Here is a 14,585-nt window from a genome sequence, read left to right as displayed (position 1 = left end):
GAGAAAACCAGTTGTATAAGGTTGGTTTTTTTTTTACCACTAATTTATATTTTGATTTTACATTAATACATTTTTGCTTCTTTATTTTAGAATGATTGTTACTAAACCATGATTCTTATTATTTTCTGTTGGAATTGAACTTTTGATTGTGGCTGTTTCGTTGGTTTTGTTTTGTTTTTGTTTTGTTTTTTGTATCTCTTGGGGTTTTTCATGGTCTATATGGATCCATGTGTGCATGTAGGAAAATCAACACCAGAATTCAAGTATTCTCCATAGTGAAACTAATTGATGTTCACAAGCTTGGTCAAGCTTTTTGCAAATTTATCAGAAACTTTTGGGTTACAGTATTGTTGCTGAGAGAAAAAGATATGAGAAGGCAAAGCTGCGGGGCTCAGTGATGTGGTTTATGGCTTAGAGGTGCTCGCTATCTCCCAGAGGGTTGGCTTGGAGGATTTATAGTCCAAAAATAGCATTTCTAATGCAGATAGACCTGTCTTTCATTTCTTTGTGTCTCTGTGTTTTAACTGGGGGCTTGGCAGGGGGAGGAATGGAACTTAAGACACCAGCAAAGTAAAAGTTGTTTCTGTGATTGGTAAAGTTTTCTATTCTACCAGCCAGTTTGAGTAATGTGTTGCTGTGTGGTAGTCCAATGATAAAGCGAAAAGATCCTGGTCTCTTGGACTGTTTTACAAAGCTTAACTGGTACTGGCATTTTCCTGTATTGAGAGAGTTTCTGTATTCACCCACACAGATCTGCTGTAATATAGAGAGGATAAAAGTCAACAGCAATTAGCTGTCCAAATGATGCTAATGTTTTATCAGTTCCAACAGACTGCTGAGATAAACAAGTTCTGACAAGCACTGTGGTTAATTCATTGTTTTGAACATTGTCAGACAAATTTGGAAATAAACTATATGGACCTAATTTAAGAAGTCTTTACATTTTTATCAGTAATGAACCAGAACAGTAAGATTTGTGTTTATTATACATATTTATTTCAGCCAGCAACTGCTGCTAATGGTTCACAGAAAAAGTATTGTGATCAACAGGATATCAAGCAGTCCCAGCTACCGGACTGTTCCTTACCTACAGCTACAGCTGATTCTGTCTAAATGTGACACAAACATTTGCACATCTGCACACTGTGTAGCAATAACAACATAGTTTGCATGCTATGAGTTTAGATTACTGCTGTTCCTTACGTTAACACACTGTTTCAGACCAACCGTGAGTCTAAATGGTATAAGAAAATTTGATTGACTTCTTTTTAGTTATTGGGATGTTTTTTGTTTTCTTTTTATAATTTATTTAATTATATACTTTAAGCCCAGCAAGCCCAGAAATCCTTTTACTGCAGTTGTAAATTATTTTCCAGTCTGTGTATTCCAGCATACACTAGTTCTTATATTTACAGTCTATACTGTGAACATCCACCACTGATGACAGAAACCTTCATGCTTGAGGATTAATGCTGTTTATTCTGCTTTTAGAAACTAAGATAAAAAGATAAGTTTTAGACAAAGTCCTCTCTGTGATGGTTAGATATTTAATTTCACTACTGCTATATATTAACACAGTCAGTGCAGCTACTGTAATGTGTAGAAATGTACGGAGATGGAAAAATTCTTACAGCATATTTTTAATACTTTATAGTCTTTAGATACTTTGAAATACAAACATATTTCAGTGACCTTTGAGGGTTGCTTGCACAACCCTTTGCCCCAGAGGCTGTCTGGCTCAAACTCTTGCATTTGCATCATTCCCGGATTGTTTACTGTGGAATAAATGGTCTCTTGTCTTCTGTTAAACTTCTGCTGCCAGTCTTTAGATGGAATGAGCAGCAATTTACACAGTGTACTTATGAGGAGAAAAAGAGAACAAGATAGCATCAAGGGCCTTGGAGCCAGATAGTTGAAGTATTCATTGTCTGTTTAAATTCTTTATAGGACACAGTTCAGCACTGGGATGTTGAGTTCAGACTGTGACCTAGCAAGACAAATAAAACTGCAAACAAAAGGAGCATTACAATCGCTGAATGAAATGTTAACAAGCAAACCGGTGGTAAAGTTTCTTATGTGATTCCTTGATTTTATGTCAAACAATATATGTCAAAATATGTAAAGAGAGGATGTCCAGGAGGAAAAGGAACACAAGATGTGTCAGTATCATTGTTCTGGCTCTTCATTTTTTAGTCAGCAAATTCATTGTCCCATACACATGCACACGGTTGTAAGTTGTAATCTATTTATTCTCATGAGCTTTTGAATACTGATCATTCAGGTTGATTTAGCACAAAAAAAGAAAGTTCCCAGAATTTAGTTTAGTAAGGCCTTGATTAATACTTTGTGTAGTATAGCAGTAAAAAGCTTCCCTTGTACCATCTACATTTTATTGCACCACAATAAAATAAAAGCACCTCATACGCACCACCATAACAGAGTTATATTCTACAGTAAATTTCTTTAGTAGAGAGCTAGAATAGCAGAGGTCCAGTTCCAACAGTGTGAAACAAGGGAATAGCTGAAAAGCAACTGTCCCAGCCTCACAACTACAGCTATCCTGAATGCAGGCCATTGTTGGGAGTTTGTAAAAGCTATAGAGCCACCAGACCATGTAACACTCACTTCCCAGCCTCCAGTAGTGGCCTAGATTCTAGGACACTGTACTAGTGCGATGCTCTTCTTTATCTGCTGTTGTGAGGTTTCAACCCTGGGGGAAGAGTTTCATGTGTCATTTGGCTTTTGCTCAAACAGGAATTAAAGCCCTTTTCCAGAGTTGTTAGAAGTAAATTCTCCTCCTGCTGTGTTTGAATTATCCCCTGTGGTCAAAACGAGGCACACTAAGTCATCCAGTCATATGCCATGGTTAAAGGTAGTGGGTTAGCTTGCACTGAAATGTGATGATGCTGTACAACAAGCCAGTTGCTCCATTTCACTGATGAATGGTATGCAAACAGAGCAAAGGTAATTTAAAAATGACTATAAAATATTTTGTAAACAAGAATCTTTCAGTCAGAAAAACTATTTTAAGTTGAAGGGATTCATTAAGGGGTTCAGTTTTTATTGACCGTCTGACATGTTTCTTTTCACCTTGAATCAAACATTGTAAGTATCTCTGATGTTCTTTGAACAATGTATTATCTATTTTCTGTTAGTGCTACCCTGCCTTGATTGTCATTTGAAGTTAGTCAGTTTTAGCCTTTCAATCAAAATGTAGTGTTTTTTTTTCTTTGTCAGATTTAATTTCTAGTTTAATTCCTTTACTCCTTGAGTAATATATTTTTAAAAAACTAACGAAGCTTTCACTATTATGGACAGTTATGAGCTCCACAGCTTGTTGTGAAGCTACTGGCTTTTTTCATCAAAGACTCTTTGTTCAGTATCAGATTCCAGTGACCTTGCTGTTCACCAGTGGGGAGAAGAAGTGAGTGAGACAAAGAAAAAGAGAGGGAGGTGGGTAGAGGGAGATGGAGAAATAGAACAGACGGCAAAAGAGGAGACAATGGAGGAGAATAAAAGAGACGGACGATGGTGGAAAGAATATGAGTTTAACAGTAAGACGTTCATTGGGCTTGTTCACAGAATTACAGGTGAAGTAAAAGACAAGAAAACAGAAGAGTCAGAGCAGACAGAGACATATGACAGAAAAGTGTAAGCAATAGATGAGAAAGAGATGCAGTGAGGGCAGAGAAGTTGTTGACAAAAGGCTTTTGTTATAAAAGTGGCCATTTTCAATCTCCCCCATGGTTACGAATGGCTCCACTTCACTGTGCCCCAGCCTAGTTGTTTGGCTTGGTTTCTCATTAAGTCTCACTTATTCGATGACAGTGTTTACTCTGTCAGCCAACTCACTATTTACAGCAAACATCATCACAATTCCACATATTTCAGCTTAGCTCCTTACAGATGAAAGAGTTTCTCTCCCAGAGGCGGCAGATGATCCTAGAACACATTTGTTCTTTAAGGACCATGGCAGTGGTTTTGCATATTTAGCCTGTTAACTATAATCTGTACACAAAAAAGACATACACCACACGTTTTCTAATAACTGAACTATTTGAAAGCTGAATTTAAAAGGGATTTAAAGATCCTCATTTTTCAGTTTTCATTTAAACTCATCAGCAACATTACAACCGCTGACAGGTGAGGTCAGAAACATTGTGTGTGCTAAAAATGCTTGGACCCTGGCATCCATCATGACACAAACCACCCACCTAAACGCTAACCCTTTTCTCACATAAGTTATGCCCTAAACAAGACATCCTTGTTAACCCACCGCTGTTCCTCTTTGGTAATTCACACATACCAAATGGGCAGAGTGTGCTTACACACAAGTCATCATTCAAGAGCTGAAGGACAAAGGTGTGTTCACAAGTGCCTGACCTACCTTACCTATTCACCACTGTTACTATCTTCCTTGCCGGCTCAGATCAGTCAGCAGCAGATCAGTCTCAACACAGGACCCACCTCTGTCAGTCTAAGCATGACACCAACACAAAACAAAGGCATGTTAGTCCCAGCTCAGCTTGAAAAAGATGTGTGAAAAAGATCTACAGTCGCCTTAATACAGCAAAGAGTTTTTAAGGTGTTGATCTAGATTCCAAGATAAAAAACAATTAAATCTGATCAACAATTTAGTAACAATCTAAACAAGACCTATCTTGCATTTAAAACCTAATCTACCGATTATTATTATTATCTATTATAAGTCTAGTTTGCAGACACTATATCACATCTTCAGTGGTCATTTGTCCATATTTAAAAAAAAGAAAGAAATAAACATAAAATGGCATTTACTAAAAATAAGAGTTAATGCTTCTTAATGTTAATAGTCTCATGTCTCTATACTTTTAACTGTACGATGAGTAATTGTGTCATTTTAATAGTAATAATACTATTTTAGATCTTCCAAGTGCTTCCTGTATTGAATTTACATGGTTCTAAATATTGTTAAGAAAACATATGGGGAACTACAGAAATCAAGACAAAACATCTTGAGAAAACTGATCATTTGTTGGGTATAACAAGAAAGCAAAACTCAATTTAAGTGTTAAGTACACAGAAATGTGTAGCTTAGAATCCTTGATTTATATAGGCATTAGTTAACGTGAATGTCTTACGAGCTTTTGTGCATGGAGGCGGAAATATAATGGTTTGGGCTGTATTGCAGGGAGGAGTGGATTTAATTAATTTAAGTAAATTTATGAAAAAAAAACATGTAGTCAATCAAAAAATCAAACTTATCTTTGCAGTTCAACAGATGCAAAGGGATCAACAAGACCTGTTCAAATACCTTACACACAGGAGGAAAGACCCACTTCATTGCATTCAACATACTTTGCCAACAAAATGTTTTAAAATTCGTAATTCAATAGAAAACCTCTCAGCTGGCTACCAAATGACCAAATTTGCAAGGATTATATCTATGAAAAGAGTAACCAACTGCTGCATCAGGGTGGTTAAATATGGTAAATTGATTTAAGTCTTATGAAATTACTGTAAAAATATTTAGAGAAATCTTTGATAGATTGTAATTTCGGACATGTAGACACTTAACAACACAGGAAGAAATGTAAGAATGTATATAACTTCACCTAATCAGTATACAGTAATTCTCCAAAGCAGAGAGTGTTCAGTGTATAAACAATAATATCTGATGTGGAAAATGTTTTCAGTTTGATTCACGTCTGCTTAGATTATGTCCATGTGAGTCTGTGGCTGCAGCAGTGACTGCTGCTCACAGGACTGTAAAGATTAATGATACACACTACCATCACTGCATCACATACAAGTTGCTGTTACATGTACAAAGACACACACACACACACTGCCTTTTTATACAGTGAGTCACAACAGACTGATTCATCTCTATTGATCTAAACCTTCACAGTGGCATCTGAGGCAGTCATTTTGTTATTCCTCTCTGGAAGTCATTTTACATCATTCACAAAGCTGCTTATTCTTCTTAAGTATTTCTATAAGTATTACTCTGAAAGAGAGATTCATTGTGCTGTACAAGTCTAGATTTCTTTAGAATCTATACTGGAAAAAAAAAAGAGAAAAGCAGTTCAACCATCTTTTCTGAAGTTAATTGCCTCAACAACTCTAACTATATTCGCAGTGAAAACATACATAGACACATTAACCTGCTCAGTGCTTTGGTACTTGTGAGATGCGGCATGAAATTCAGCTGGGATGCGAGTGAGTCATGGAAACAGCTTAATATTATGGGCTGTCTTTCCCTTGATGTTGCTCAAACTAATTAAGCCTTGTAGTGGGCTACTCAGCTCTGTTTGAAGTATGCGAGGGGCTCACTCTAATGGTCTGCAATTCTGTGTTTTCACTTTTAATTTGAGCATGTTTACAGCCTGGGGACCTTAGATTAAATGGATAGGGCCCTAAAGCTAAATGTTAACACAAATGAATTTCTAAACTACAAGGAAAATTCTAGATAAAAAAATCGTCTCTTTAAAAATGTAGATAACAGTCTATATCCATCTACTAGATGGTAAAAAAAAAAACAACCATACCTGAATGCTCGCCAGAGCTGTGTAATATGTTTTTGTATTTTTCCATTTGACATACAGTATTTAAGGCTGAGCTTACAATATAATGCTCAAACCATTATGTATATTTGATTTAAAATAATAATAATTTATTTATAACAATAATTAATTATAAATAAGTAAAAGTTTAATTTGCTGCAGTACTTGTTTTCAAGGAAAAGAAGCTCTCTACAGGTGTTCAGAGTAAATGTCTATGTGGTGGGGAACACTGACCTCTACTGTTGATGACATGTTATTACCATGCTTTGTAACACTCCTGTGTGTCCAGTACCGGACAGACGTAACAGCAGGTTTAATCACTGACTTCATGAGTGACTGTCAGGTCACTGAATTTCTGATTCTCACTTGTTTACAGGATTGGAGTGCTGTGTGCATATGCTGCCAACCAGAATCTAAGCTCTCAGGTGAAGAACATACGACGACTTGTCAACAGTAACATGAGGGACCTGCACACCTTTGCAAATGACACACCAATGGTGAGTCAGACATCAGAGTGATAGCAAATGTAGGCAGAACACAACCACTATTTTGTTTGTGTCTATGTAACACAAAATATCAAATAACTATAAGCTTCTTAATTTAACTTGTTTGTAATATATGTATATATAGAACACTAATGCTTTTTTTTCCATTTTTTATCTTTTTATTATTTAAAAATGTTTTTCCATCTCATTGTTACTAATGTAAAACTGATTTGTTAGTTTGTTAGAATCTATGATGAGACTAACGAGCTCATATTTGTGTGCTCTCATTTGTAAGACTGCTCTGTTCTGTTTCCTGTTCACAGCAAATTGATTACCTAACATCCCAATACGCCACAGCTAAAAACAAAGTCATCTATGACCTAGATAGTAAGTAGACCTTCTCTTTGCCTCTAATAATAAATTAAGTGAATATAAACGATTCATTGGGATCTTACACTCCGTTTATCATGCTTATTATCTCAATTTACTGTGTGTATTTCAAATGGCTTCCCACAACAGATTTGTGACATAACTGGGTCTAGATAACACAGCTGTAACTGTTATCGAGCATCACTTGAGTATTCATCCTACTTTTCTCCTGCTGGCAGTTCTTTCTTGAAAGTTGACACCTGCTAAATCAGTTCTTGGATTGTATACTTTCAGATAAATTGTTTATGGTCTCTTCATACCAGCCAATCATAAGATGAAGGATTAGATGGTTTATAAGTGAGCAAGCCCTGAGGAGGGTCTGTTTATGGGCAATATTTAAACAATAATAGAGTAATTAACTATTTTACATGTGTCCAGTTGACCTGTTGCTGTTTGTTGTTTTTTTTTTTTGTTTTTTTGTACAGATATAGGTCCATTGTTGGGAGGAATGATACATGAGCAGCTGGATAAAGAGGTCCACCCTGCCTTGGACCAGGTGCTCAATATGGCTGGAGGTACATCCACTCACTTACCGTCTTCTTCCACTTACTGAGAACTGTAAACTGTAAACTTGACTACAAATAGGGCAATAAAACATTTTAATGTACCTAAATGTAGAATGCCCTTGAACTTGCAAATCACAATTCCTTTTTAATGTTCATATTTTATGCTTTTTTTAATGAAGTGAAAATCCAGAGAGCCGTCAAAGGTAATAATGACTCAGCAAGTGAACAATGACCCACAATCCTTTGATCCCTGACTTTGTGAACTCTGATACCAGTGTTTTTCCTGTGGTTTATTCCTTTTGTTCTTTTCCTTAAGCACTTGGACCTACCCGAACCCCGAGTTAAATCTTTATGAACAATAATCAATATATTAAAACTGCACTAGGGAATTTTTATATTTTTAACCATAATTGGTGAAAGTGTTCATGGTTAAATGAATAAAATTATTAATCTAAAACCTCTCCTGAACAGAACTTGTATTCTTGTATAAAAATAGGTGATTATCTTTCCATAAAAATTTCTCCTGCTGCAGTTTTAAGTTAGTTGCATCCAGTACTCCAAACCATAATTAACCTGCATCTGAATATCTCAACTGTGTCCCCCATTGTGAAGTGAGCATTAAAATGTGTGCGCGTAACCTGTCATATTATTTTATTTGAATATTTGTTTTTTTATCATAAAGATAAAGAGTGCAAATTAATCAAATACTTTTTTTTTTTTTTTTTAATGCTTGATCTTCCTGTTATTTGAATATAGCTTAAATGAGTCCTTCGGCTATCTACTGGGGCTGAGTCGAACACTTAAAGAATATTAGCATCCAGTTTAAATATAGTTTTCTCAGATATTAAAGACTAAATGATAAGGAACGGGATTTTAACTTAAACTTAAGGTATGAGTAGAAATTGATGTGGCATTTAAGCATCCATGTGTGTTTTCACAGAGCTGTGAAGTATTTGTATATGACCATGTTACTGTCCCCCCTTTTTGCATTTTTATTACTGTTCAAGGATGCCGTTGTTGTTGGATTTAATTATAAGTTTGTTGCAGACTACTATGATTATTAACTAAAACTGGCTGCTACCCTCCAGTGCTCTCAGTTGTCAGGGAAAGTCTCTGAAGAGCAACAATATCAAAAGAACAGAATAAGATTTCCACCATTCAAAGCTTTTTGGTTAATGTTTGCTAACACAAGGCTGTTGGACACATTTAAAATGAAAATTTTATAGTATCAGGTTTGGAAAAATCATTTATAAGACATACTCGGCTCAGTCCTGGTGTTTACGGTAAAGTGTGTGTCCTGTGTGAGTCTGAATGTGTGTAACAGAAGCACACATTATCCACACTGTTTTCTCTTGTGTATGAATCTTGATATTAAAGTCAGTCTATTAAACATACAGTTGAATCATTGGGACAGTTTTATAGATTAGAAATCATTGCACCGCTGTACTAATTACCAATTCTCGTAATAATACAAATATACGTTTACAAAACTTCTGTTCGAATAATTCTACAGAGTTACAAGATTTACATCAAATATTAATGAATTTTATGAGTCACTCAGAGGAGAGACGCACACAGCGGGCCATGTGGAAATAACACTAACAAATGATTCAATTTGAAATTTTACTTTAAAATAATTACTTGCTTTTCTTCTTTTTAATGCTAGTCATTATAAGTGAGACAGCTGAATAGTGCCTAAATTATTTTATTTATTTTATTTTTTTGATGGGCATTTTTCCCCTCATGTCTTGGTTTTCCACTTAAACAACCAAATCCACGTTCAGTTTCATCTGTGGTCTCTTTCATTTCAGCCATGCGAGAAACCAAGGAGGCTCTGGAGAATGTCAGTGTGTCTCTGGTGGTCCTCCAAGAAGGAACGGGGAAACTTAATTTCAGTCTGAACAAAGTCCGCAGCAGCATCAACCGCACCCTCAACGACCCCGGCTGTCACGACGAGGAGTCGGATGCCACCACAGCCCAGCTGTGCCAAAACATCCGTCAATCACTATCACAGCTGCAGATAAGCGCTAATTTTACACGGGTAACAAAACTGAATACAATCCTCCCTGACACCTAGATTATATGCTGTCAGCAAATTTTCCCACATAACTATTGTGTTCTTTAATACCTCCCACAGAGATTTCACTTTCTTTAAAAAAAAAACAATAAATCACCTTGACTTTTTGTCCCTGCGTTAGTTTGATAAAAGGAGGAGGTCATAATTTTTATGTCTACGTTATAGCATTAGTAATGTGCTGATGCAAACATGACAACTGGTTTTGCTCGATCGCCTCATTCTTGTGTTTTTTGTGATCTGTTCCCAAATCGGGGGACAAAAGCCATATTCTTCATTTTGGGTAAAAATACAATGAAATATCTCTAAAACATATCTTCACCAGTGGGAGGAAGTCCTCCATTGTTAATCTTTTTAGTACCAAGATGTTTGTTATGCTCTGCAGTAAACCCTGTCCACACATTTACAAAAGCATAAATAAGTAATAGACTAACGGGTTTTCTTACTGAAGCAGCTGAAACCTCTTTGCTTTCTTCAGTTAAACTGCTTTTTGTATTTTCACACAGAAGGATAAATGTGAGTTTAGTGCCCCATCATTTGCATTTAAAGTGCATTAAGAGGGAGCTCTAAATGGTCAGTATAAATAAGATGAATCATTAGCATGAGGAAATTCCTGTTATAAGCTTTGTATGGGCATCTTACAAGTGTTTGAAGACAAACTTCAAAAGCTGTGAACCAGTGCTTTCATGTAGCACTAGCTAAACAATAATGGATGTTTCCCCCTCACCATGTTTTGTAATTGTTTTACAAAGATCCCCTTCTGTTGTTCCTCTTTTGAATACTATCTACCTCAATTGTTTTAATTTAGTTCCTTTCAAATTAGGATCGTGTCTGGGATATAAATTATTTGCCAACAAAGGGCTGCAGAATTGTGATCTGATGTGCCTGTGTGTGTATTTATCAGTGTTTATTCTGTGCTTATTTTTAGCTATCCAATGTGAACCCTCAGCTGGAAAAGGTGAAAGATGTTGTAAAAACAGACCTCAGCGACATTGTTCAGAGGGTGAGTGTGGGGTATAAAATGAGGATTTTAGTCCTTTAGGCTATTTTAATGTTGTTTCCACTTCTTTTTTTCCCTCTCTCTCTCTCTCTCTCTCTCTCTCTCTCTATATATATATATATATATATATATATATATATATATATATATATATATATATATATATATATATATATATATACATATATAATCTGGCACATTTAAAACTTTACTAAATCTCTGTAAAATGACAAAAGAGATGTTGTTTTCATCCTCTCACAGGGCTTCTCATCTTTAAACGACACACCACATATGGTGATTGAACAGACCAGAGGTGTTGTCAACAGTAAGGGATGGCTAAAATCTTTTTTCTGAGTGCAAACACAAATTGAATAGCTCCCATTTCTGTTAGTGTTGATGTTTATGTTTTCACTCAGGGAATTTCCAGAAAATTACAAACCATATTAACCATTAATTTTAGCATGATGAATATTGAAACTAGCATATTTTCTTATTGTTCCAGTAGCTTGTCTCAGGTTAACTTTTCTGTCTGTTAGATGTGCAGAATTTGGTGGATGGCATTGGGAACAATATCAGCAGCTTTTCCAAAGCTTTTCCAGTGCAGAGCTTTCTCTCTAACTTCACCATCTTCATTAGCCACGCACATGCCAAGATTGAGGACTACTACCCTGAAATAGACCAAATTGACTTCTACAGGTACTACAGGCCTCTTAACATAGATTCTACAAACACATGCACATACCTTTACAAATGGTTTTCTTTCATATATAAAAGCTAATCACCTGATCAGCTTCAAAGGGGAAAAATTCTTAATAATGTAGCAGTTAGAGACCTAATTAGCTACAACATTTTTTACTGTTAAAAAGGTTGCAGGACATAAAAGTGCTATACTGGGAGCTGTGGGCCACCTTCTGTGAGAACTCTAACTGTGCAGCATTGCTTGCAGGTGGATTGGCTGTATTGCTCTGTGCTGCATGGTGGTCCTTGTCTTGGCCTTTAACTACCTGGGTCTCCTGTGTGGCACTCTGGGATATGACAAGCATGCCTCACCAACAACACGAGGATGCATCTCCAACACAGGAGGAACAATGTTAATGGCGTGAGTCCACAATACCAGAGACTAACTCAATATTTTTAAAGATCTAGTTAAAAAAATCTTTTTGATTTTGTGTTGCTTGTCACAGTTTCCACTCGGTGTATAATATAGCAAATGATTTTAAATCAAAAGCATCCAGAGGATCTTTGAAGGCCTCCATAAAATTAGACAGATGAGTTGCTTATCATTTACAGAAAGCTCAAGTAAACAAAGCATATATCAAATAAATGGGCACCATACAAAAGTTAATCTCTCCTGTTTTTTTTTTTTTTTTAAAAAAACTTAATTTTTGTGCCTTTTGCATTTTGATCATTATTTATTTATTTATTTATGTGTCTCATGTTAAATCTCATTTGTAATATGTTTTCTACATCTTCAAGTTTATCTCTTGTAAAACTTCAGCATTGTTACAAACAGTTAATTCCCCCTGTAATCCACCCTACTGCTAATCCTTGATGTGCTATTTCTCTGTACTTTGGCTTTACCTGAAGGACTGTTCTTATCCACAGCGGCGTTGGATTTAGCTTCATTTTCTCCTGGGTGCTGATGGTAGTGGTGACAACCATCTTCCTTGCTGGAGGAAACATGGAGAAACTTGTTTGTGAACCTTTCCACACCAAGGACCTCTTCAAGGCAAGTCAAGAAAAATTAAAAAGTAGAGACTTAATGCTTTAGTCAAGAAAAAAAATTAAAAACTTCTCAAAAGGTAATTTTGTCCAGGTGATGGACATTTCTGAAACTTTTGAGTTTGATACACGAAGAGTGCTTTGGACTGTATGTACAAGTTATTTAAAAAAAAAACAAACCTCCAAATGAGCAAACTAAACACAATTAGATGTCCCTTGGATGGCTGTTAGAGAGCTACACTCAGTTTTCAACTTGGACGTTGCTGTTTGTGTCTTAATGTGGATCTTGCTGCAGTCAAGAGATCCATAAAGTAGAAAATCTCACTATAATTCAAGTTTAAAAAGTATAAAATAAACATGGGACTTGGACAAGAGTAGCTGAAATGTATCAGTTCAAATATCTTTTTAAAGAAGTGAAATGTTGTGTTTTACTAATACTGTAGGGTTTCAGTAATTTTAGACTAGGGAAATTAAACTTCCACAGTCAGATCCACATAGAATAAAAAATGAGCAGATTTTGTCATAGCTCACAGTGAGTGATCTGATATACCTTACCTGACTAACAACAAAACCTTGTCTGCTCTCTTAACCCATCAGGTTGTGGACACCCCACATCTGATCAACCCTGAGTGGAAGAACTTTATTCCAGGCTACATGTACAACGACTCTGAACTGGACCTGACGACAGAGAGCTTGTACAGGCAAAGAAAACTCATATACATGAATGTATTTAAGTTGTGTTTGCCACCTTCAGAGGCAATGCTTTGGTTAAAATGACTCTCCTCAGCCTTGTCCCTGTTGGTTTTGTCCATATTTCACACACATCATCTTACAGAAATGACAGGGTTTTTCAGTTCAGTTAAAGTTATTCCCATCTTGGATCTGATTGCATCTGGCATCTAACATACAACTAAATATTTCATTCACTCTGATGGGGATGCAAATGAGAGATGCATTGATTCAACCATGGCTAATTGGTGCCATTTTTCTTCACTATCAGTGCTGCTTTTCTGCAGCCTCCTTTTTTGTGATTACATGAGCTTTCATCATCTCCCTCTGGTGAGGCGCTGAGTATCCTCAGTAGGTTGGAATGACAGACCCAAAGTCATTACACGTCCAAATAAAGCAGTGCTGTTTCATCAAGTCTTTACCCATTAAAACACAGACAGTTAATACATGGGCCTGTTGTATAGGGTATGTGGCTGACTAAAATGTTATCATATCATGTTTATCTTAAACATATTAGCCATCATCTGAGGCTCATATGAAAAACTCCACTGTTCCATGCTGGGGAAGCTGTGTACTTCCAGTCCACCTCACATGGTGGCAGCAAATATTTTCACTATGACTGAATCTAAACTGACTTCTTTCTCTGTCTGTTTTTCTCCCTGTAATGTTTTCATGTGTCCTTGTTTGTTTGTGTTAACTTGTTCAGCACTTGTAAACAGAACAAAGGCATCTACTCTGCCATGCGCCTGGACAAGGTCTTCAACATCTCTTCTTTCCTGAACGCCACAGTGGTTAGTAACCAGAAGCTTTTAGTAATATGCTGCTGCTTCACTCTTATTACACTTGTATTTATATACAGAATGCAAACCTATATTTTCAAAACAATCACTTTTATTTGTTTATGAGAAATACATGTCATATATTCATATACTTCAAATTATATTATAAATAATTTATTTCTGGGACTAATAAAGTATTTTCCTTTTCATTCATTAAAACCTGCAACAAGATATGAACTCATGAATTGAAGATAAAGATATAAATTACAAAGACATTAATGTTTGATGTCACGTGTTTTTTAGGGTTAAATGTACA

The 14,585-nt window shown here is 36.0% G+C and overlaps 1 protein-coding gene across 12 annotated transcripts in view; it reads left to right on the top strand.

Annotated features, from left to right (window-relative positions):
- Nucleotides 1–14,585, top strand: part of prom1a (prominin 1a) — an 87,803-nt gene that overhangs the window by 56,291 nt on the left and 16,927 nt on the right. For all 12 annotated transcript variants that reach the window (XM_041990189.1, XM_041990184.1, XM_041990188.1 and 9 more), the window contains 11 exons: nt 6,922–7,042; nt 7,354–7,417; nt 7,885–7,974; nt 9,777–10,006; nt 10,968–11,042; nt 11,301–11,364; nt 11,576–11,735; nt 11,986–12,138; nt 12,645–12,768; nt 13,359–13,462; nt 14,197–14,281. In XM_041990189.1, the coding sequence (XP_041846123.1) occupies nt 6,922–7,042; nt 7,354–7,417; nt 7,885–7,974; nt 9,777–10,006; nt 10,968–11,042; nt 11,301–11,364; nt 11,576–11,735; nt 11,986–12,138; nt 12,645–12,768; nt 13,359–13,462; nt 14,197–14,281 (1,270 nt within the window). The remainder of the gene's footprint in view (nt 1–6,921; nt 7,043–7,353; nt 7,418–7,884; nt 7,975–9,776; nt 10,007–10,967; nt 11,043–11,300; nt 11,365–11,575; nt 11,736–11,985; nt 12,139–12,644; nt 12,769–13,358; nt 13,463–14,196; nt 14,282–14,585) is intronic.

The sequence above is a fragment of the Melanotaenia boesemani genome, chromosome 7, assembly GCF_017639745.1.
Source record: "Melanotaenia boesemani isolate fMelBoe1 chromosome 7, fMelBoe1.pri, whole genome shotgun sequence".
NCBI classification, from domain to species: Eukaryota; Metazoa; Chordata; class Actinopteri; order Atheriniformes; family Melanotaeniidae; genus Melanotaenia; species Melanotaenia boesemani.
The sequence above is the reverse complement of the archived record's forward strand: the minus strand, read 5'-3'. Positions and strand labels throughout refer to the sequence as shown.